Here is a 23,139-nt window from a genome sequence, read left to right as displayed (position 1 = left end):
TCAATCTACCTACTACTATCTAATTATTTAATGCGACTCATCTACAAAGACTGTTCCCCTTTAACTGAATCATGCTTCCTCCTAATCCCACCACTTGGAGTAACCCTCGCTTATCGATCCCTGGTCTCGGCTTCGACAAAAAGGTGTCGCTTGCGAAACGATGCAACGGTCGCTACCGCTTTGCTGCCCGTTTTGGTATAAGCGACGTATATGCATATAACCCCATTTTTGCACGACAGGGTTGGCTATTTCGTATTGGCCTGTTGACACGGCAAACCTTGGCCGATGGTCTTGATGCTGTTGGTGATATTCAAGGTGATGTTGGTGATCAGCTGTGATGTTCAAGGTTCCATACATATCACGATATATCTACACGACACGGAGGACAGTAGAGAATGTCTACCAAGGTTGGCAGCCAAGACCGGAGATAATCCTCCCAAATGCCTCACACCAAGTCTCGTCAACACCAATGAAACTCCCCCAATTTCTCCAACACCTGTCAAAAAAGCCGACACTTTTCTTTTTTCCCCATCTCCCAAGACAAGACATATCTCACATGCACACACAGAGACACATCCGGTGACGCCACTTTATCATCAAATCCCTTGACATTACTCATGCTATAGTTGATAAATGAAGAAATAATAGATTATACAATAACAAGAACCCCATCCTAATAACCAACGCCTCTTTGCATATGTTGTCTAATCATCAATCATTTTCGTTTCACATGTCATTGCCATATTTTAGACTGTTCGCTTCTCCGTGATGGGCTCGCCAACCGGCTTGCTGACCACGAATCCAGCGTTGGGCGCACCGAGCTCAAACACCTTGTTACCTCGCAGCCATGTCTCTTTGACACGACCCGTAAACTCGTGGCCTTCCCACGGCGAGCAGCGGTTCTTCCATCGCATATCGCCCTGAGTAAACGTCCACTCCTCGGTATCATCAAAAACGCAAATATCAGCATCCATGCCGACCTTGATGGCGCCCTTTCGGTGCGCGAGACCGACTTGAACGGCAGTGGCTTGACAGCAGAGACGCACGATATCGGTAATGCTAGGTGTCTTGGAGAAGTCGGCTCGCTTCTTGGCCGCGGAGTGCAAAATGGGGAGACCGAGCCCGACAGACGAAATACCGCCCCAGGCTGCGAAGAAGTCGCCATGGCCCTTTCCTTCGGCGACGGGGTTTTCGATCTCGGGTGCAGGGATCACGATACCTGAGTCGTTGTGTGGCAAATCGGGTCGCGCTGTCTCGAGGTGCTGAGGAAGGAGCTTGAGTTGTGGTGTGCAAGGTGAGTGATCCGACACAACAGTCCTGATGCATGAATCCTCAGCGACGAGCTCCTCCCAAAGGCCATCCCGGTTCTTGCCCTCTCGGATAGGTGGACAGCACTTGTGTCGAGTGTCACCCTTCTCAATCTCCTCGGCAGTCAAACCGAGGTAGTGGAAGCAGGTCTCGGCAGTGATGTTAATTCCAGATTGGCGAGCGGCCTTGAGGAGAGGGATGCACTGGGTAGCAGAGAGGTGAACGATGTGGAGGTGGAGTTGAGGAGCAATATGCGCCTGGCTGAGAATCTCCTCGACGGCGTATGTTTCGAAAGCAGGAGGCCGAGACTCGAGGAATGTCTTGTAGGCGTCGAGTTGACCGGTGGGAGCGAGGGGTGCTTCTGAGGTCTGGACTGTGTCGCCGACGGATTGGGTGATGGGAGGGATCATCTCGGCGTGGAACATGAGAGTCGTCTTGCTGTCCTTGAGGGTTTCCATGGCCAAGGCGATATCCTGCGAAGAGACGGCGGGGAACTCGTCAACCTAATGACTGTCAGCTTACGGTTTGGCTTACAAGATATCGATTCAACTTACACCAGACTCGATCAAGAATCCCTTGAATCCTCGAACACCAGCCTCGATGAGAGGGAGCAGCTCATTGGCGTTGCCAGGGATGACACCGCCGTAGAAACCAACATCGACCCAGCATTGGCCCTGGCTCGCTCGAAGCTTCTCCTCGAAGCCGTGAAGGGTAGTGGTGGGAGGAATGGCGTTGAGAGGCATGTCAACCACAGTGGTGACACCACCGCTGGCAGCAGCACGGGTACCAGTCCAGAAACCCTCCCACTCGGTTCGACCAGGCTCGTTCAAGTGAACATGAGCATCGACCAGACCAGGAATGAGAAGCTTGGAACCGTGGTCAACATAGTTTGTGCCGGCTGGGAAACTGGATGAGGGAAGGACTTCGGGGATGATTGACACAATCTTGCCAGTGACTGGGCTAACGACAACTGAAGCGGGAGTGGTAACAAGGGAATCATCAGGGAGAGTAACAACAACTCGGGATGATACGAGGACTGAAATAAGACCCTCGGGGTGTTGTTCTGTGCTGGGAGATGCCATGATGGGTGATATGGGCGATATGAATCAGGAGGAGGGAGGGAAGAATGAAAGAAGGAAAAGATGAAAAGAGAAAAAAAGTCGGAAATATTTCAAACAAAGCTACTGCAAGGATGTGTCCAAAATCCGGGGAAAGCTGGTTCACTCTGTGTCCCTAGCTATGTCGGTTCTTTCTGGGGATGTTCTTCTTATCCTTATCTCTCTGCTTCCTCTGGAGGTGTGGCTCACAGATTAGCCCAATTGGTGGGGTTGCGACTCAAAGATAAGAGAAGGTCAGACGGAGTAAGTCAAGCGGTGTCGTTCTGATAAGGGAAGCTTTATCAAGTGGAAAGCTGATCTTATCAATAAAGAATGAACAATTGTGTTTGTTTTCAACGAGTGTTGTTACTACAAGGCACAGATGAGTGAGAGAAGAAAAAGAGAGGGAAAAGCCACCCCTAGGAATTCGGCTATAGCTTCTTCTTATCGTTCCTCTTCGGCACGGTATTTTCATGGGTGGTTTCTATATTCATTATTCGATCAAAACACCACCTTCCAATCAATGATTTGCCTCCCGGTCCCTCCCTTTTTACATTCCACTCTAGGCAAATCCTCGATGTGTTGTTCACCCTTTGTGCATATGACTTTTCTAACATGGGATGGCCTCAGGTCCCACTTACACGGGTGAAAAAGCTTAGACTATACCTGCTAAACCCAACTTGGCTTATCATCGATAGCATGAAAAAAAGAAAATCTGGAATTTCCAGGGTCCTTCGCATCGGACACAGCCGGATGCCGGTTTGTCACGAGTCGGGACCAATCAGAGTCTTGAATCTCCAAGCCGAACGCCGCAGTGGGTGATTGAATCGAGTAAATATCGAGTAATACGATGAACGGCTTTGGTTCTGCAAGGTTTAGAGAGTAGTTCATTGGCGTACGTGAGACCGACGTTGCAGCAGAACGTTGGAGAGTCTCCTATCACTGTTTGCCATGGCTTGAATCTGACTGAGGCTATTCGGGGTCGACGAGATCACCACCAACAGCTGTTCGAGACAGGAATGTCCGCGTGAGGCAGTTCACTTGTTCAACAAAGTCGGCCGGTGATAATCCTCTCGAGTAGTTCTTTGAGGATTATAGTTCTCGTGTCTTTGTCGAATGACTTGCCCCTTCTACCTGAACGAGTTTCTATCGAGTAATACAATCATAGTGTTTTTGGTTCTAGTCTGAGTCTGGCACACCCCGCGGAAACAATCCACTCGACGTGGCTGACCTAGCTAGCTCTGTTTTTACTTTCCTGAGGCTTATTCAATCACAGAAATAGGTATTACTCGATCAAAACACCAAGTTGAGACGCCGTTGTATGTGCATTGCATGTCGAGGTTGCAGTATCGTGTGCAATAGCAAAAAGTCTAAAGCGTCATCCAATTCCTTTCCCTTGCCAAGTCATCATCAGTCAATATTCAGCTGTAGTCATCACACCCTCTAATTCTAATAACTCGTAAAGTGTTGTTGACTGGAACATGCATTTATCCAAAATAGGCGGCTGTAAGCGGCGTCAAGAATCTTATCATCATGATGTTACAATAAAGAAGAAAAACAAGTAGTACAGGTATAGTATGTATAATCATACATGCATCACTTTCCCTTTTTTCCCAAGCCCGTCTAGATCCCCGCGGTTTTAGTTTGTTCAAAAGACGAGACAAAGCAAGCCTGAAAGCACAATCATACACCGCCCATGCTAGGCCAATGCCAATGCCACCAACTCCCATCTCAGCTGACCTGTCCGTCGTCTCGAGATATCCGACTTTTTCTTCTTTTTTCTTTTCCATCGTTAAAATAATAGTGATTTGATGTGATGTGTTGTTGTATTTGTACACGGCAGACAAAAATGGACCACTATCATCCAGATCATCAAGCCTTTTTCCTTCATTGTCGGTGGTATTTACTTCTGTCGCTTGAGAGACTTGTGTGCCATCTCAATCAATCCATCCTTGGCTTCACTTTCGGGAAAGTCCGCGATTGAGGCAATGGCCTTGTCCACGTAGTCTTGCGCGAGAGCTCGTGTCTGCTCGATGCCGTCGCTTTGGAGAACCAACTCACGTGCCTGTAGCGGTATAATTAGCATGGAGCGTCTCCAACAAATGTGATTCGTCAAGACAGATGCAACCAACTTACCCTTTGTACGTCACCCTCCTGGGCGAACTTGCGGCCGACGAGGGCTCCGAGCTCCGGCATCTGCTTCCAGGCAAAAAGCAGCGGTGCTGTCGCAAGACCCAACTCCAAGTCAGCCCCCGCAGGCTTTCCAAGATCTGATCCACTCTGCGTATAATCTAAAAGGTCGTCCACCAGCTGGAAGGCCAGTCCCAGGTTTCGTCCGTACGAGTATGCTGCGTCGACTGTCACGGCATCGGTGTTGCCGAGAAGAGCCGCAGCTCTGCATGATTTGGAGATGAGAGAAGCGGTCTTGAGGTAGGTCTTTTGGAGGTAATATGTAACTGTCTCCTCAGACCACTTGGGATTCCGCTCATCGCGCTCTGTGTTCTTGAGCTGCATGAACTCGCCCTCTACCAGGTTGGCGATAACAGTAGCCAGAAGCTCAACAACCTCGGGGTTACGGAGACGAGCTAGCGCAACGGATGCCCTGCCGAGCAAAAAGTCGCCTGCCAAAACGGCCATCTTGTTGCCAAATTCCAGGTTGGCTGAAGGCGACCCTCGTCGAGAAACAGAGTGATCGATAACATCGTCGTGAAGAAGCGAGGCCGTGTGAATTAGCTCTGCAATTTCGGCTAGTCGTCGCTGGCTGGGAAGAATATCTGAGTTGGCGTCGGGGATCTCTTGTTCGGGGGAAGAGAGAGGGTGAGCTGCAGGGTTTACGTCGGCGAGGATCTGAGCTGGTGATAACGAAGTGTCGACACCACGGTGAGTAACTGTAGGAGCCGTAGCAGGTGTCTTGGGGCAGAGGTAGGTTGCTCTGCTCATGAGAAGGACGATCAAGGGCCTGACATGCTTGCCCTCGGCCTGGGTATAATATTTGGCAGCACGATCGAGCGACGGATGTCCAGAACCAAGAAGTTTCCGGATGTTGCCCGTGAGGAACTTCATTTCCTTGGCGACGCTTCGCAGAGGATCAATATGCATCGCATCCTTAGAAGCCCTTTTGACGACATTGCTCACGACGTTGGAAGCGACCTGCACGGCAGCACCCCACGCTGAGTCCCTTCGTGGGCTGGTGTGCAACGAGGCGCTGTGTATCCTCGTAGGACCTCGACTAACAGTCAATTGTCTGCACAGAGCACACGCCGGTGCTGCTGCCAAGTTTGTCCTCATCAACATGGACTGTCTAGCCATGGTGCCGCGCACCACCGAGGCCCCCGGACGGAGCATCATCGTCTGCGCACACTTGGGTCGATTTATATGGAGAGAGGGAAATTCGGTGGGAGTAGATGTCGAATATTACGACCACATTCGCTTTTGTATATCGTTGGAAGTCAGTCGTGAATTTCTCCAGTCGTCAATGGCAAGCGTCAGGCGATATCAGGATCGCGAGGGAAATAATTTTGTCGAGAATGGATTTTTGAACCTCGCCTCTGGTTCTCGATTTGATCCGATGGATGGACCTCTAAACTTTTCCAGCTCTAGCTGTGTTCTGCTAAGCCGGGGTGTTAGCGGGTCTGTCCGGCCATGACACCATGGCATGCTGCCGATTGGGAGGATGTTATTGGTTGGTAGAGCTATGGGGCCGTTTAAGCTAAGTCGTCAGCGGATGAATCGCTACCGACTCTGAGGAACTGGCCTGTAAATCTAATTGATGCCTGCGACTTTTAAACTTTAGACGAAGCATCAACAATTCATCGTTTATTACGAGCGTCTGTATCAGCGTTGAATGTTCTTTAATCCTATATTTTTTCCGTTCCATCACACCTCAGCATGGTGTTACTCACAATGACTTCCTCCATCGTGGAGGCATTGGCGAGTGTTCAACCATCAGAAACACCAGACAGCGAAGATCATGACAGCGAAAACGAGACCCAAGAATCACCACAACCTACAAACGAGCCTTCCCTAGATGACCCCCAAATCGGAAAACCCATATCTCATGGCCAAATTGTCGACCTATGGAAGCGCTCCAAAGCACAAGACGATGCAAACTACACTCTAGAACAACTCCTTCGCGGCGCATCCGTCTACATCCCTCCTCCACCACCTAAACCCGAACCTGCATGTCTGCTGATACAGTTCCCATCATATGAAGCTAACCAAGTGCAGTCTCCCGAATACAAAGCCCTCATGGCCCGTCTTCGCCGCCAAGAAGAAGCCCGCTCCTACGAACGAATGATGAACCCTGCCCCCAAACACGAAACCTTCAAAGATCGCTACCCTTTCAGCGCCGCTGCTTTTGCGGAAGCCAACCGTCCCACATCAGCTTCAGATACCGGCGAGGAGGATATTGCGATGGAGGAAGTCCACAAGCAAGTAACGCTGATCATCAACTTCTTGGTCAGTATAGCAGGTGTTGCTGGAACACTGTGGGTTACAGCACGATGGTGGAGCTTGCCAGCGAGGTTATTCCTAACTATGGGAGGGAGTATACTCGTTGCTATTGCGGAGGTGGTGGTTTACAATGCGTACTTGTGGAAGATGGACGAAGGGAGGAAGAAGCTTGGCAAGGTCAAGGAGGTGAGGGAAGTCGTGGAGAGTTGGACTGTGGGTAAGCTTGATGATGAGGATGAGAAGACAATACTCCTTAAAGAAAAGGATGATACAGGGATTAGTAAATCATCAAGCGAAGGTTTGAACAAAAGGTCAAGACATCGACAAGATACAGAATTTTAATAATAATGCTAGTAGTAACAGGCTTTGGCGCTTGCTTAAGTCACAATCATCGCAAGCAGATTGCAAAATGGCGAGATATATTGTTTCTCAAAGCTTTGGGTTGGTCTGAGCATCAGTATAGCGAAATTGAAAGCATGATTCCCAATTCTTCTAAAAGTGATATCATAGCTTGATTTAGAGTGCAATGACAGCATGTGACTGCGCGACAGACGCGTCTCAACGCGATTTTCTTCTGGTGGGGGATCCTTGCTGCATTTAATTACTTTCTTTCTCTAACAAGGCCCAAGTTCAAGGTCGAGACTATTCTTCGCGTTTGTTCTTATTCTTTTTCTTCCAATACTGCAATTATCTAATCGTCTTGTATCTGTATATAATTATCCTTCTGCACACAGAATTCGTGCCGTTTGTTTACATAGGTGCACTACCAAAGAGTTCGACTACCACGATATCATCAACTTCTAGAACAAGGCACGGGAACTTGCTTAAGCGCAAATAGCCAAAATGTACGTCTGAACTTCTCAGTTTCGTTGAACAAGCAGAACTGACTGGGGCAGGTCTGAAACTCCAGCATCCTCCACGTCGCGACCACGCGCCAAACCACTACGAACATACGGCAAACGAAGCACAAGAGACGACTCCCCACGCGAAACGAGTCTAAAGAAGCGACGCATTTCAACAGCAACAACTCCTGCCGAAACATCAGCATCCAAAGATACAGATAAAGAAGTGCAATCGTTACCAACGATAGCCCCAGAGGAAACCGAGAACGCAGCCGAATCTACGAGCAAACCTGCCAAGAAGGGGTCAATCTTAAGCTTCTTCAAGCCCGTTCCCTCTTCATCTACAGCCGCGTCAAGTCCAAAGAGCGATGAACCACAGGCCGAGTCACCTCCATCTTCTCCACCGGCAAGAATAGAAATACGAAAGAAACCACGACTGTTGCGCTTTCGTGGTACCTCACTGCCTCTACTCAAGGGCGAGATCACCGAAGATGATGATCAGACTGGAGAAGCAAAGGAAGAGAGTACGACGCCAGCTTCAAGGGAGAGCTCGTTGAATCGAGAGTCTAGCAGCGGCAACGATGTAAAGGCAGGCAAAAAGGGAAAGGCGAAATCATCGGCTGTGCAGATGACGCTCAATCTTTCATCTCAAGCGGCATTTTCTGAGTGCAAGGTCTGCAATACGGTTTGGAATCCGCTGTGTCCTGATGATGTCAAGTTTCACATGAAGCAGCATGCGGCGATTTTACGGGCGAAGAGGAAAGAAAAGGAGAATGAATTATAAGATTTGATACCCCTGTTTATGAATAATGACATATTGAACTGAACGTTGGTTGTTTGTGCAACTGCTGTGTCTTTGTATGCAGGGTAACAACCCGAGTGAATGCTTTCAGTTTATGCTTATAAAAGTCAGGTTAGCCGTTATTGGTGGAATTAGATCCTACTTGGCTTAGAAAAGGACAAGATCCTGGTGATAGGGCTGAGCCGAGCTAACTAACTGTCGATCATGGTTGTCTTCTTGATGATACCGAGGACGAAGTATTTATTGCCACAAATATATTATCCAAATCCCCTTCCTAAAATCCAAAGGACTCGAAAATAATTGACATCAGTATCTATCTACCCAGGTATGATTCATAGCTGAAACCTAGGTAGCATCGGGTAATCCTCAGCATATTACCCATGGCTATAAGGTGGCTGTGCTTATGATGATAACTGGAACTCAAGGAGCAAATGTCGAGATAGAGACATTCCATCATCTCCCTTTTTCTCAAGGAAATTATCTTGGTCTCTAACAAACAACGACACAATGGCTCGAAAAGCCGGTAACGGGTGCATTACCTGTCGGTAAGTCATGGTTCTTCTTGGCTCACCTACTCTAGTTGACTGACTCATCTCACTAGCATACGGCGTGTCAAATGCGACATGACCAAGCCTGCCTGCCAGCGCTGTTTATCCTGCAAGCGCCAATGCGATGGTTATCTACCAGAGGGCTCAACAATAACACGCCGTCAACTCGCCGAGGCAGCTCGGCGCATCTCAGTCGTGGGGCCCATTTCACAAGCCCTGTGTCAGTATCCTATAAGTGCAGGCACTAAATCTGCGAACTTGACGCTTTTCGACGTCTTTCGTACTCTGACGGCGCCTTCGACGGCTTCGTTTATACCGTCGCAGTTTTGGACTAGGGAGATTCTTCAGTTGGCGCATAGTGAGCCTGCGGTCTGGCACGCAACGCTTGCGCTGGGAGCGATTCATCAGAGGCATGAGTTGTACTTTCAGGGTTGCAATGATAAGAGCGAGCAAATGTGGCTCGAGGCCAATGTGAGCTATGGACGCGCGATATCTTGTGCGCGAGAAGTCAAAGACCCTACAAAGTTGCTATCGCTATGCCTTGCGCTTGTGTCTATCACGCATCTTATAGGGCGCTGGTCGGATAGCCAGGTCCACATCATGGCTGCTCATGGTTTATTGAACCAAGCTGGATACAGTGAAGAGACGTCGAGCGCGGCTGAGATGTTGACGCGATTAGATCTACATGCCATGACATTTTCCGACTCGAGTGCGCCGTATCCTTACAAGAACGCTCCGAGTAGAGTATGGATCGATGAAGATATGCAGCGCATCGCTGGTTTTGAGAGTTACGCACAGGCAGGGACGGCATTGTTTGGGGTTATGAGGAGACTTATGATGATGGGTCAGAAAGCAGATGATGAGGATCAAGAAACTATGGGCGAAGATCAAGACATGATGGCAATTACGAAAAGGGATCTTGCAGCTTGGGAATACAAGATGGCAGAGTTTGAGAGGAATCACGCCAGTCCGCACGATCAGAGAGGAGCGATTTCCATCAGACTATATCACACTCTCATGCGTACATTCCTGGCAGGAGGAGCATTCGGGCCTGAAATGCGATGGGATAATCTCATTGGTCTTTACGAAAGGATCCTCACGCTCGCAGAGACACTGTGCGCCAACAAGCAAAGCTTCCACGTCAACTCACCTCTCTCCCTCGAACCGGGTGTCATCGTTCCAGTCTTTATGGTTGCTCAACGCTGTCGTCACCCATGGCTTCGTCGTCGCGCAATCATGTTTCTCTACAAGCTTAAACGACAAGAAGGCATGTGGTTCAGCGATGGGGCAGCAGCAGTGAGTAAGAAGATTATGGAGATTGAAGGGCAGACGTATTTCGAAAGCGACCTTGCCAACGATGATGACGAGAATAAACCATCAGCTCTTGCTCTGGGTGACATCCCTTGGGAAGCGTGGGCTACTGTCGATGTTGAGGGTTTGCCTGGTAGGACGAGTTGGGCAGGCATTGAGAGAGTTCCCGAGGAGAAGCGGATGCGCGAGACGATGGTGATGGTTTTTACAGAGGAGAGAAGGATTGAATTGTCGCTTATAATGAGTGCAGGCGATGAATTGGGGACTTATGGTGAAGTACGGACAGAATCGATAATGTATTAATTAGAAGTCAGTAATTTTGCGTATTCGGTGCCGGTCTAAGTCAGATTATTCGCGTTCGTATTCGCATACTTCAACAACAACATCACCAACGGAACCCGGAACGCCCGAGACTCCAGCTCAACACAGCAAAAGGTTCCACCGTTTTATATGTATTTTCCCTTTTTCTATAGATTATTGCTAAGCAGCCAATGGAATTGCTTGTTTTGTAGGGATTTCTTAAATCGTTCGACACGGGTCTCAGAATTCCGATGCCAAGATTCGTGCATTGAAGACGATGTGTAATTTGTGGTAATTACGATTGTCATGGAAGGAATAAGGCTGACTTACTGCGTTGGTGTTGTAGTCTCTTTGGTGCTGTTGAAAAAAGGTACTTAACTTGATGTTGGTGCTCAGCTTTTGTCTTACACCAACAACAACTCTTTAATACTTTACTTGAACTCATATCAACACAATGGATACTCTTGTACAGGCTGTCAACGCAACTGCGAAAATCCCCCTTCATCCATACTCGCCTTTAAACGCAGCTCTTCCAGAATATGTCACCAACACTTTATCCTCTCGCACGCTCGTGGCAACCTTTGTCGTCGGCTCTATTGCCATTTTCGCTGTGACGCTGCTGTTCATCAACTCGGCGCCGCGAAAGTTATCCAAGGGAGAGATTTTTGTAACGTTATGGTTCGCTCTCTGCGGATGCATCCATTTCTTTTTCGAGGGTAAGTGCTATATCCATCTAGTCTCAAGTATCGGTCATGCTAACTGTAGCCAGGCTACTATGTCGCCAACTTTGCCGATCTATCCAGTAGACTCAGCCTTTTCGCTCAGCTCTGGAAAGAATACTCCCTTTCTGACTCGCGCTACTTGACCCAAGACTCATTCCTTGTCCCTATGGAGGCCATCACCGCTATCCTCTGGGGTCCAATGTCATTCTTTTGCGCGTGGAGTATCGTCAAGGAACACCCTCTGCGACACCCTATCCAGCTCATCATCAGCGTTGGTCAACTCTACGGCGACGTGCTGTACTTTGCGACTTGCTACTTCAACGAGGTGGTGCACAACATTGTGTACTGCCGTCCGGAGCAGTTTTACTTTTACATGTATTATGTCTTTTGTAACGCCATCTGGATCGTTATTCCTTCCGCTTTGGTGGTGCACAGCGTTGTGGCTACCAAGAGGGCTTTTGCCAAGGTGCAGGCTGCTGAGACGAGGAAGAAGGCTTTGTAAGTAAAGGTCGCGATTGGAGTTCACAAAAGGGGATAGATGGTTATGTTGCTCAGATTGGTTCGAGTTTCGGTGGTCGATTGCAAGCGATAAACGCCTTTGTACTTGATGTATAGAAAAGATACAATACAGGCTCATTCAAGCGTAGAGAAATGCCTAAACATATGCCCTGTCCCAATCCAGTCTTTTGTCGGTCGTGTCGGTCGTCAGCGCGATTCTCCCAACAACTCCATCCGGCTCCACGTCTCTTATCTGAACTCGGATATCTTTCGTTGCCTGTAGTCGATCCCTTGAACTGACTCCGCTTCCCGTTGCGCAAGGCTCGCTTGGGATATCGACAAAAGGAGAATCCCGCGTCAGCCCGTCGACGCTATCTAGAAAGTCGGGGGCCAATATCAACTCCCGAATAACAACATTGGCAATAGCACATCCTAATAATATTATTGTTGATATGATAAAGGTGAAATACCATGCTATATTCATGACATAGATGCTGTCTGTAAACTCGGTCCAAGTGGCAATGGTATTTTGCCAGGCGACGTTGCCATGTGTGTCGATATCATACTCAAGGGTACTTTCAGCACCTGTCAGAGTAATACTATCATACGAGGCCATGAGGAATGTATTAAGAACTGTGGCGAACCTAGCCTCGAAGAGTTGTCGAGATAAATTTGAATAGCAGGCCGGCCAGTGATCTGAAAAGTCGATACTATCGGTGCTGAATGCTGTCGAAGGTTGATGGATGTATCGCTCAAGAAGACTAGGCATATGCGAGTCGTAAGATGCGGTTGTGAAGGGCATTTCGAATACAAGACGTTCAGAGACGGGCATGTACGACATGTCTGACAGGTTTATCGAATATTTTGAGTCAGGAGTCCGTCGAATTCGATCAGCTTCACAATTGAGGTCATCTGTTCTGCTCGACCGTTTGCAACTAACGTCAACATCTACGTATGAAGTGACGATGTCACAAAAGCGAATCATATGATCACCATCACACTGTCCACCGACTACCAACTGTAGCGGAGATTCCACTTCTGCGTCAAGGTCGTCTTTGAAATGTAAAAGGGCTGCATCGTTTGCGACAAGATCCATCCAAAGGTTTGGCTCGGTATCCATTATGTAGTTGAGACTCTGGTGTTCCAGTGGGATAGAATGTGTAAGGTTTGTGTCATGGTAAAGTATCAGTGACTCGGGACCTTTGTGTTTTAACAAAGACGTCCCGTTAAGTGCATCGCTGCAGTTGAGAGTTTGATAACGGGTGCGCAAAAGCATGCTAGAGTTTCCAGCCGCTTCAGGACGAGATGCTTTGCGGGTTGGTACACCGACAAATGATGAGTATGGCACAATCTTGTCAGAAGGTATTTGAATCCATGACTCAGGAGCATGGTGATCATATTCGGACAAGAGTTCCATGAATGGAACACGGACGTTGCGCCATATGTCTTGCTTCCCAAGACGGGCTGCCCGGGAAACCCCTCCTAGCCGCCCTATCACAGCTTCGTAATCATCGGCCAAAACATCGGGATGAGATGCCAGAACGTCCGGTCTCGACAAAGCAGCGAAAGCAGCCCTTCGAAAAGCAGGAATCAATCCCGATACAGATCCATCTTGACCAAATATGCTTCCACACGTCTGGTTTGGAAAAGATTTTCTTCTCCGATAATCGCATAATGTCCTAAGAGGGACTTGAGAGAAGTAATGCACAGCATTGAGTTTCTCGGTGTGCGTAGATGGCTGGAGGTATAGAGATCGAACAGCTGCTTGGCCTCCCAGAGGACTGAAGGTCCATATTGCTATAATACCAATAGTCCATATATGTATATGACGAAAAGCAAAGAGATTCTTGACAGCGGCAACGGTAGTCTGGCTAGTCAACAAGAACTCGAGGGAACCAAGAGTCGACCCTCGTTCGGCGCAATAGAGGGCTACGGTTCTGAGGAAGGGCCCGATGACCGCCGCGAATGAGATAGGCCAGAAGGTAGAAGCAATTTGCAGGACTTCAAGCGTGTTATCGCCGAATGAACTCTGCTTCTTTCCAGAATTGTAAGCGACCATTTCAAGTATTACTAAGAAATAATCAGCTTGGCGAATATATACAAAAGCTATCAACTTACCCAAATACACAACAGGGACTGTTAGTAACCCCACGGCCACGCCGAGTCTCTGGAACCATGAAGGAGAGACTTCTCCCAGGGTGGGATATTCATTTTTATCACGTTTAGAACCAGACAATGTGTCTTCTGATTCGGACGGGGGGAGCACTAAAGGCTGGTCTTCAGGAACGGGCAGCGAAGTCATATTGGTACGCGGTGGTAGGCATGAAAACCAACCTATCTGGGGGTTGAAAAGACGGCGATACCAGAGTCTGGTTTTTGGACAAGATCAAATGAATGTTGTAAAGAAGAAAACCGTAAAACTGCAATAAGGAGGACCTGATTACATCCAGTGGGCTGTGCTAATTATTGGTTGCACAGCATGCAGCCACCAACACAGATATTATCTCCCAAGGCTACATAACGCCTATAGATACGACGCCCTCTTCTTGAGATACCCAATCGGTTAATAATAGACTGAAGAAGACTTGCCACCTAATAGATGTTATAAGAAACTGAAAGTATTAGTATTTTTACTATAAAAAGCCTCTGTAGTAGATATAAACTCTGTCTCAGACGAGAGAATAATAGGTAAAGTCTAAAGCTAAAAGGTAGAGGTTGCACAATTTAGCGTAAAATCTATAGGCGTTATATAGCCTTAGGAGATGCTTGCCAAGGATTGTTGTGCCATAGATACTCCTACCGCCAGCCTGATATTGATAATTAAACAGGTCAGAGAGCTACAGAACTGGCGACCGAGAGTCCATCTTGTCAGTGGCGTCCTTTGAAATGAGTAATTATACAGACACATATTTGTCAATGTGTTTATGAGAACAACATTGGTCTAGGGACTCTAGATGAGTGACACCGATATAGATGCCAGGAGTTCATGTAACATACTCCTTCAATGAGTATAAGCTTCAAACTCCTCCATTTTGACAATACGTATAACAAAGGTTCTGCAAAGCTATTATACAGACTTCTACATCTTTCAATTTAGGATAAAGAACAACCTGCTATACAATTACCTAACCAATAGAAGATAACTGACAAGGGCGAGCCCGTAGTTGAGCTTTATTGCAAAATGTTATTCACAGTGGGCTTGCCTTCGTTGTATCATCCTCAGACTATGTCTTTATGGGTGCCAATCTCTGAAAGACTTGTACATACGACCATAGCTCGCAGAGAACTCGGGATCCCGTCCGCTCTCCCATAGATAAGCTGCGAAGCGCTGGATTAGTAGTTGGGTCGGTGACGACCAGCGAATCCCCGGTGTTGTATGTTTTTTTTGCATTTTATCTAATTTTATCCCTTCTCTTTTTTAATAGATATAATGAAACCTATGTCAGAATGATGACAATACTTCATTGTTTTGGCATGCCATAAAACGATGACGGGAATGCGCGTGAGTGAAGATGGTTGCAGTATTTGATGGAGCTTGGAATGGGCACCAATTAGTAGTGCGTGTATACACATGCTTTTAATACATTCATTGCTGAGAGTGGCATTGTTTTCAGTACACAATGCTAAGTAATTATTATGCATTCATCGAACTGGTACCATTCTCCCTTTCACGTTGCCAATGCCTTCCCATTGCTCAAGCTCTCTCCTCAGTCGTCTTAACATTGGAGTTCCCAGCATCACCAACAATCTCAAACTCATAAAGAGGTTCCTTAGTAACATCCTTCTTCCAAAGCACCCACCGCTTAAACCAATATGGAATCGCAACTCGAAGCTGATACGACGCAAACTTGCCCGTAGGCACAGCAAATACCCAGTCTAGTTCCTCAAGGGTACGCTGCTTCGTCTCGGGAACCCAGAATAAAATCATGATGAAAGCAGCCATGTTAAACCCTGCGTACAATCCAAATGCACCAACGGTCTGCAGACGGTCGAGAATAAAAGGGAACGATATCCCGAGAACACTGGCCCAGAAGAAACAAGTTGCGACTGCGAATCCCATTCCTGTCTCGCGATGGGAGAGAGGGAAGACTTCGGCCGCGTATGTGAACGGTACGGGCCCTTCGCCTGGGGAGTAAAAGGCTCCGAAGAGGAAGACGAAGAGACATACGAGAGCGGTGCGAAGATCGCCTGTGTCTTTGGAGATGAGAGTACAGAGACCAGCAGCAAGAAGTGTCCATGTCATCTGGGGGAATGTGAAGAGTAGCAAACTTCGACGACCAAACTAAGGAATGCCGGTCAGTACATCCTGTAGAAGTGACAGGCAAAGCAACTTACTGTATCGATGGTCCAGAACGCAGGAAAAGAAAACACCCAGTTCACAAGACCAAACCCAAACGAACCCACCATGGCTTTAAAGTCAGACATACCAGCCTCTTTAAACACAGTAGTAGAATAGAACGCGATGATATTAATACCACACATCTGCTGCGCAATCATGACTGTAAACGCAGCAAGCGTCGCCCTTCTGACTCGCGGAACTGTAAACAACTGCATAAAGCGCGTAGCATAGTTCGTCTTTCCAGCCAAGTGCTCCTCGATCTCGAGCTGGGAACTGATGTAGTACATGTCCCGCGCAACTTGGATGGGATCATGTCGAAGTTTCAGCATTGCTTTCCAGGCTTCCGGGTACCGGTTCTTCTTCATGTACCAGCGCGGTGACTCAGGGCAGAGATAGATGAGAAGCATGAGGGGAACGGCAGGAATGAAGGGAGCGCCTAGCATCAGACGCCAGTTTATACCGCCCTCGAGATGGAAGATGGCTAGGTTGAAGGCGGTTCCGAGGAAGATGCCAAAGGCTGTCCACATCTGCCACGACATGACGAGTGCGCCGCGGACAGATGCTGGTGCGTTCTCGGCGGCGTATATAGGAACTGTAGAACCTTTTACACCCATGCCAATACCCATCAAGATACGACAAGCGAGGAATTGCTGCCATGTCTTACAGAATGTAGAGCCGATAGTAGGCCATATGCAAAAGTGCGCTGCGACGAAAATGACTCCTCGGCGACCCAAGAGGTTATTGATAGGATCAGATAACCAACATCCTATAAACGCAGAGCCAAGATACGGTCCCGCATTAACAAGACCAACGAGTAGTTTATCCTTCGTGCTCTCACTCCCTATCCCAAAGACTTTGGGGAAGAAGATATTTGCGCCGTTGGAACCGGTTTGATCCCAGCCTTGGACCGCAGCGCCGATGGAACATGTTATTATGGTGAGGATAAGACGGCGTGGTAGATCCCAGCGATGAGTTGCTTCACGCTCGAGATGGTGTAGTTCTTTTGCTGTGAGTGTGTATTCGCCGTCGAGAAGAGCTGCTCCGGTCGGGTTTTGAGCTACGAGGGCGCCCTTTTTGAGGAGGGCGATGTGTTCTGTTAGGTTCTTTCTTTGAGCCCATTCTTCGACGTCGGAGAGGAGCTGGTCTCGTGGGATTCCATGGAGAGGATTCTTGATTCTGAGGGATGTTAGATTGTGTACAGTTGAATTGGGGTACTTGCATACTTTGCATCGAAGTTGATCTCCGTATTCGTGTTGACGTTGGTGTCTATTCTTGTTATTCCTTCTTGGAATTTGTCTTCACCTTGGTCTTTCATGCATTTTTTTGTAGAATTGGTAGGGGCCAAGTCCGCATATTCGATCTCTTCAGCCATAATAGGCAACGTTTGGCAGATTTTGCTTGAAGTAGTCGTTTAACTGAAGATATAGCCAAAGGTCTGAATGAGGAGTTCTACATACAATAGCAATGGCACGAAGCTACAACAATTTATGTTTATACACAACATTTCTCATCAGTATAGAGGCTCCCTTATCTCGATGCCATCTACAGTGGCACTGCCTAACCCCTTCATTATCACGCCATAGATCGACATGAGGCATAACAATAGCTGCCAATTCATCATGGACTCTTTTTGGAGAGCATTCTATCAGTAGGAGGCTTGAAATATGATGTCGTTATCATTCGATGAACAGTGCACTTCTACACGTCTCCTATCAGCTCTCTTATTGGAGTGTATTAATCTCCTTTTGCGATTGAGTTATCAGGAACGGTATGTATTCTACTTCGGTCCGATAGATTTCACGTGTTAAAGGGAATTAACGGTCACTTAATTTTGTCTTTAAAACATCGATACACCTTAACTCAACATAAAGTACTGCGAGTTTTCAATGGTAGCAATAGGTAACTCTCCGAAGAACGCAGCTAAAGATTCTGTTTAACAATGATCATATACATCAATACTGCCGTCAGCCTTGAGTGAAATGGATCCATACCTATTCAATTTAACATTAGTTTATGCATAATACTGTACAACGCCTCAAAACTTAAACATTAAGAGTACAACAGCAAGGAACATAACTGACATGTGATAATCTCAGGCCTATTTACCCCAGTCTATTCTAAGTACCATCACGTTACCCAGTGTCCGATTCCCTTTTATCTTTGTCGCACTACACAGTCATCTGTAAGCCGATCGATGTCTCAGAAGATCTACGTGTAACTATGCGCACATAGAGGTATCTACGCAGATCATTGTCGCACCAAAAGACTTTTGTGGAAGAGATCCAGGTTGACGACATATGACAATGCATACATGCCCAAGACTGTATGCTCAATAGGCAATGTTATTAAACTTCTTCACCTTTGCGATGGGTTCATTTCTCGCTGTCGTGTAGCTGATATTCCATAGCCTGTTCGCAACTCCTTTGTTGTCATTGAGGAAAGTAGTACCTCACTCTGTTAGTAACACGAGGAAGTCACAGCATCAACACAAAGATTTAACATAATGTTACAATAAATTAGACAACTCCTAACTGCATCTATGAAGAGAAAAGGTGTCTCCTGAGCAACATCAACGCCCGAGTACTCCTGATCCTTGCGCCATCACTTCCAATTTTCCCGAATAGCAAAATACAATCGAAGCAATGTTCACCAAACCCAAAACCAACTCGAGCCTCCATGTTGCCAACCATCTTTAGCTCTTGCAGAACCAGAGACAGACGACAGGCTTGCCATTGTCACTGCCTGTGCGGTCAGAGGTCCAGCCCACATCGTTGAAGGTCTTCTCAATCTCCTTCTCCTCGTCTCCATTGAAGGAATATCCCTTGTACCATTTACCATTTCCTCCGCTGTAGAGTTCGAAACACTTGTTCTTCTTAGGGTTTGCATTGGTGCAGCCGAAACCCTTGAGGAGATCGCCCAGCTTGGTGCTGGTGGGAACGTGGGAGGCAATAAATGGGATCTGTGCGTTGGCATCGAGTTGCCAGGGCGGGGTCTCGCTCTTGAAGACATGGACTTTGGTATGCTCGGCAGGGAAAAAGTAGTTGTAGCCGGGCTCGCAACCCACGCCGCCTGTAGAATTAGTCATCTGTGCGGCAGGCATTTGGGTATCTATTTGCGGATGAGCCTGTGCCTGTCGGGAAAGGATGTTTCCGTTGCCGTTGGGTTGGTTTGCATAGGTCATTGGAGTTTGAAACCCTGCAACCGGTCCTTGAGGGACCACGTAGGCAGGCTGGCCATATCCGGCGCCGCCATAAGGGGCGCCGCCATACATGACACCGTAAGGGGTAGAAACTAAACCAAAGTTATAGCCGGGCCCGCCGACATGAGGGATATAGGGTTGACCTTGTGTGGGAACAGGAGCACCTATAGGAGCACCGTTGGGCCGAGTGCCTCTGGCATCACGGCCACTCATGGGGTTCCATCCGCCAGACATGATGGGTTCTCGAGGGATGGGGGTATCAGGAAAGAGATTCAGTAAAGTGGCTGCCAGGTATGTACCCAGCGACGAACTTGATGATCGAAAGAAGCGTTCCAGTAACCAGGAACTTGACCTTGACGAGATGGATCCCAGACTGGTGGGGCGCTGTATGCCAAATTCTGATTCCAATGAGGATAGAACTGTTGGGCTTGGAGTGTCTGGTTGTGGTATTGATAGGCAAAGGCGTTATCACTACCGAAAGGGCTTGGTCGATATGGGAGATGGATGTCTGAAGGTGGTTAGAGAATGGGCGAGATGGCAAGGCTTATATAGATAACTTTGTAGATGAATAACTGCTACAAACAGCAGAACCAGTACTTACTTGATACAGCGACTGTCTCTTCAGCCTCACTCTCTGTCACTGAAACGCTGCTCTCGCTATCAGTACTCTCGCCGTCAGAGTCCGTGTCGACGCCCAGGTGGCCAAGAAAGATCTTGGTACTCCAAAGAGTGTTGCCGTGGCGGTCGTAGAAGGCTCCCACAATGATCCAGGCCCAGAGAGGAAAATCTCGAGATGCTACGAGATGCTGCGTGATGATGAGCTTGGTTGCAGGTGCAGGAAGCTCAACGTCCTCGATTGTCCGACAATTGATGGGTCCGTTGTTAGACATGGAGGATCGTTCTGCAATAAGACGGCCCTGACGACGAGCTGGGGAACTTGGTGGACGGTTGGTTAACGAGAAGATGTCTGTTTGACAGCAACCTCTGTTATTTATGCCATTGGCTGGCTGGAATCTGGACATGAACAACTGCATGTGCTTGCCCATGAATCAGCCCCAACCATAGTCCATGACATGTGAACGTCTGAACTATCCTGATCAGACGTCTACAAACGGTCAACAAACGGTCAGCAGCCTCGTGTACTGAGACTGATTCACTAGCCATGGCGCAAAACATGAGCAGATGTTGCAAGACAAACCGTGATACAGGGTTTTAGAGTTGAAAACGTCCGAGGAACAAAGCTGTCAGGCACGATGGCAATCAGCAGTGATGCGCCAAAGGTACAAACGGGACTTGATGAACTACATCCAGTTCGTGTGTCATGAGTCACGCATGAACCTGATACACAACCTCAATTCCTATCTGGTACCCAGTCACTTGACTGGGATCCGGATGTTTGTCAGCCGGCCAAAAACGGCGATTGTCTGATTCACCAAAACTGATGAAGCGATACATCAGATGGGTGGGTCATATCGCAAGTGAATATGTAACACGAGCGAACTTGGCGACATCCTGGCTATGATTAAGGCAGGTCCAGGTACTTTTCGGAAGTCAAGTTGGAAATATATTTCAATTCAGAGAAACTCCTTGCTGCTTCGCCAGTATAGTAATTTGGTAAAAATGACAAGAAATAATCGACCTCGGTCGACGTCAATTGTAGAGCAAGCCCGGTTCTGTAGAACCCCGTAAATCCTGTGATGCCAACGCTGGTCATGGCGACAAAGGTGCCATATGGTAGACAAGAGCCTCGGTGTGGGCAAATTTTGATGATACATTCTGCCCAACATCATTCTTCATCGCTTGTGGATTCAACAACTCGAACTCCACCGCCCTTCTTGGCCGATTCAATCTCTCGTTTCTGTTGCTGCTGTTGTAGCTTCCCAACTTCGTTGACCAAGCCCTTCAAATAGACCTCAGCCTGCACAGTAGCACTGTATGCAGCCGGAGTCCAACTCCAGATGTTTCGTTTGTGTATGTCAGCGCCCGCCGCCAGCAGCGTTCGTAGTACCAGCAGGTTTCCGTTTCCACTCGCAAAATGCAGTGCTGTATTTCCTTCAACATCTGCGCGGCGAACTGCATCATAAGGTCCACCGGGAACGTAGGTAAGGAGGAGCTGTAGTATGGTATCGTGTCCTCCGAGACTAGCCTCCATGACGGCATCGCGGCCTCGAACGTCGCGACGAAGAATACATGTTTTGTCGTGCTCGCAGAGAATTTGGACGACTTCGGTATGCCCACCAGCTGCGGCGAGCATCAATGCGGTTTGGTGGCTTTCGTTGAGAGCAGGGCATGGATCCTCGTGACCGAGCTTTAACAGTACTGCGCAGACTTCGTGGTGACCTAGTGAAGCCGCCAGGTGCATATTCGAGTTGGATAGGCCGGAAGGGGAGGAATCGGGGTTTAGGAGATAGCTGGGGTGTGTCTTGAGGATTCGGCGCAGAAGGGTCGCATCGTTGGCGTGGATTGCCCGACGGACACGGATAGATGGTTCAATCCTGTGGTTTGTCAGTCCAGTGCGATTAATGATCGGGTTGGTGCATCTCACATGGTGGAGGATGACTGGTCATGACGGTTGCGATTGGATCAAGATCATAGGGTGCCGTCGCGAAAAAACCGAGATTGGTTGTAAAAGAACAAAAGAAAAGAGAGTATAGATCGAGTACAAAGGGAAAGGCTTTGATGAAATAAAACGCTGAATGGACTATAAGAAAGAAGAAGAATGAAAGAGGGGAGGCGAAGCAACAAAGTGTTGTTGACGATAAGTGAACAAAAGCTTAAAGTGTAGGCAAGTGAAAGTGCCCGCTTTCAGCTTCGGGAGGGAAGGTTGGTCTGGGCAGCTTCCCGTCATGAAACAGTTCACCCCACATTTCGGTACCTCTTTCTGCTGTTCCACAGGAGCTCTTATAGGCCGCTGGGTGCTGATATCCATGACAGAGACTTCTATCAAAGAGTTATTGAGAGATATCATGATATCCAAATCGAAAACTCATTGGACATACTTCTCTTTCTTGTTATCACTACAGCACCATTACGTGTGATTTGTCTCATCATAGTCATGATTAACAAGCTGTGGATCCACTAGAATGAAGCTCATGGAAGCTCGACTCCACTATTCTAAGCGCTGTCACTTCTCCTCCTGCGCTTCGCTTCTCACGATAGAGTCTCCTTGACCTCAGTTCTACCCTACAGATGAGCATGATATTCACCTCACTTCAACAACGACGAATGAAATCATAATATCTATGCTCTGCTCTCACACCATTCAATGTCTCCTGCGAATAGACGGCCTTTTTCTTTTTTCACAAATAATAGCGGACGGCCGATGTCAGGCAACAACTATCATTCATTCGTTTGTTGATACGACACCTCATATCCGCGGCGCAGCGAGATTGCGCCACAACCAACATCTCTCTCTTTGTTACAAAGCTTTCTCAACAGTCCATGCTAGCGGGAAAGGTAAGCGTTTAATTTGATTGATACTTATCAAGAAACCCAAACAGTCACTACCTACTCAAACGCCTCTATGCCTTTGCGTAGCTTCTCCTCATAGCACGTGGCATTTCGCAAGGGGCATCATGATCAAGAGGGGAGGTGAATCGCCTGCTGAATATAATCCCAGCGTTGAACCTTTTCATTAACAATCGTAAGCACGCCCGGTTAGCTCAATCGGTAGAGCGTGAGACTCTTACGAGTACGCGATCTCAAGGTTGCGGGTTCGACC

At 47.9% G+C, this 23,139-nt stretch overlaps 9 protein-coding genes across 9 annotated transcripts, besides 2 other annotated features; 3 read left to right on the top strand and 6 right to left on the bottom strand.

The window, feature by feature from the left end:
- Positions 1-746: 746 nt before the first annotated feature.
- On the bottom strand, positions 747-2,390 carry FPSE_06047 (uncharacterized protein; the record flags this gene model as incomplete). The annotated part of the gene is made up of 2 exons (XM_009259165.1): positions 747-1,811; positions 1,863-2,390. The coding sequence occupies 2 exons, from the start codon at positions 2,388-2,390 to the stop codon at positions 747-749; spliced, it is 1,593 nt and encodes a 530-aa protein (XP_009257440.1).
- Positions 2,391-2,419: 29 nt separating this feature from the next.
- Positions 2,420-2,468: a repeat region.
- A 1,840-nt stretch (positions 2,469-4,308) lies between these two features.
- Positions 4,309-5,714, bottom strand: FPSE_06046 (uncharacterized protein; the record flags this gene model as incomplete). Its single annotated transcript, XM_009259164.1, has 2 exons — positions 4,309-4,470; positions 4,542-5,714. 2 exons carry the CDS (start codon positions 5,712-5,714, stop codon positions 4,309-4,311), a joined length of 1,335 nt encoding a protein of 444 aa, XP_009257439.1.
- Positions 5,715-6,308: 594 nt separating this feature from the next.
- Positions 6,309-8,483, top strand: FPSE_06045 (uncharacterized protein; the record flags this gene model as incomplete). Its single annotated transcript, XM_009259163.1, has 3 exons — positions 6,309-7,074; positions 7,696-7,702; positions 7,754-8,483. The coding sequence occupies 3 exons, from the start codon at positions 6,309-6,311 to the stop codon at positions 8,481-8,483; spliced, it is 1,503 nt and encodes a 500-aa protein (XP_009257438.1).
- Positions 8,484-9,008: 525 nt separating this feature from the next.
- Positions 9,009-10,663, top strand: FPSE_06044 (uncharacterized protein; the record flags this gene model as incomplete). The annotated part of the gene is made up of 2 exons (XM_009259162.1): positions 9,009-9,046; positions 9,103-10,663. 2 exons carry the CDS (start codon positions 9,009-9,011, stop codon positions 10,661-10,663), a joined length of 1,599 nt encoding a protein of 532 aa, XP_009257437.1.
- Positions 10,664-11,114: 451 nt separating this feature from the next.
- On the top strand, positions 11,115-11,884 carry FPSE_06043 (uncharacterized protein; the record flags this gene model as incomplete). The annotated part of the gene is made up of 2 exons (XM_009259161.1): positions 11,115-11,376; positions 11,430-11,884. 2 exons carry the CDS (start codon positions 11,115-11,117, stop codon positions 11,882-11,884), a joined length of 717 nt encoding a protein of 238 aa, XP_009257436.1.
- A 153-nt stretch (positions 11,885-12,037) lies between these two features.
- FPSE_06042 (uncharacterized protein) lies at positions 12,038-14,182 on the bottom strand (the record flags this gene model as incomplete). Its single annotated transcript, XM_009259160.1, has 2 exons — positions 12,038-13,950; positions 13,999-14,182. The coding sequence occupies 2 exons, from the start codon at positions 14,180-14,182 to the stop codon at positions 12,038-12,040; spliced, it is 2,097 nt and encodes a 698-aa protein (XP_009257435.1).
- Positions 14,183-15,139: 957 nt separating this feature from the next.
- Positions 15,140-15,265: a repeat region.
- Positions 15,266-15,574: 309 nt separating this feature from the next.
- FPSE_06041 (uncharacterized protein) lies at positions 15,575-17,591 on the bottom strand (the record flags this gene model as incomplete). Its single annotated transcript, XM_009259159.1, has 3 exons — positions 15,575-16,162; positions 16,216-17,395; positions 17,443-17,591. 3 exons carry the CDS (start codon positions 17,589-17,591, stop codon positions 15,575-15,577), a joined length of 1,917 nt encoding a protein of 638 aa, XP_009257434.1.
- A 1,320-nt stretch (positions 17,592-18,911) lies between these two features.
- Positions 18,912-19,652, bottom strand: FPSE_06040 (uncharacterized protein; the record flags this gene model as incomplete). The annotated part of the gene is made up of 1 exon (XM_009259158.1): positions 18,912-19,652. The coding sequence occupies one exon, from the start codon at positions 19,650-19,652 to the stop codon at positions 18,912-18,914; it is 741 nt and encodes a 246-aa protein (XP_009257433.1).
- Positions 19,653-21,204: 1,552 nt separating this feature from the next.
- On the bottom strand, positions 21,205-22,475 carry FPSE_06039 (uncharacterized protein; the record flags this gene model as incomplete). Its single annotated transcript, XM_009259157.1, has 2 exons — positions 21,205-21,977; positions 22,418-22,475. The coding sequence occupies 2 exons, from the start codon at positions 22,473-22,475 to the stop codon at positions 21,205-21,207; spliced, it is 831 nt and encodes a 276-aa protein (XP_009257432.1).
- Positions 22,476-23,139: the final 664 nt, after the last annotated feature.

The sequence above is a fragment of the Fusarium pseudograminearum genome, chromosome 3 (genome assembly GCF_000303195.2).
Source record: "Fusarium pseudograminearum CS3096 chromosome 3, whole genome shotgun sequence".
NCBI classification, from domain to species: domain Eukaryota; kingdom Fungi; phylum Ascomycota; class Sordariomycetes; order Hypocreales; family Nectriaceae; genus Fusarium; species Fusarium pseudograminearum.
The sequence above is the reverse complement of the archived record's forward strand: the minus strand, read 5'-3'. Positions and strand labels throughout refer to the sequence as shown.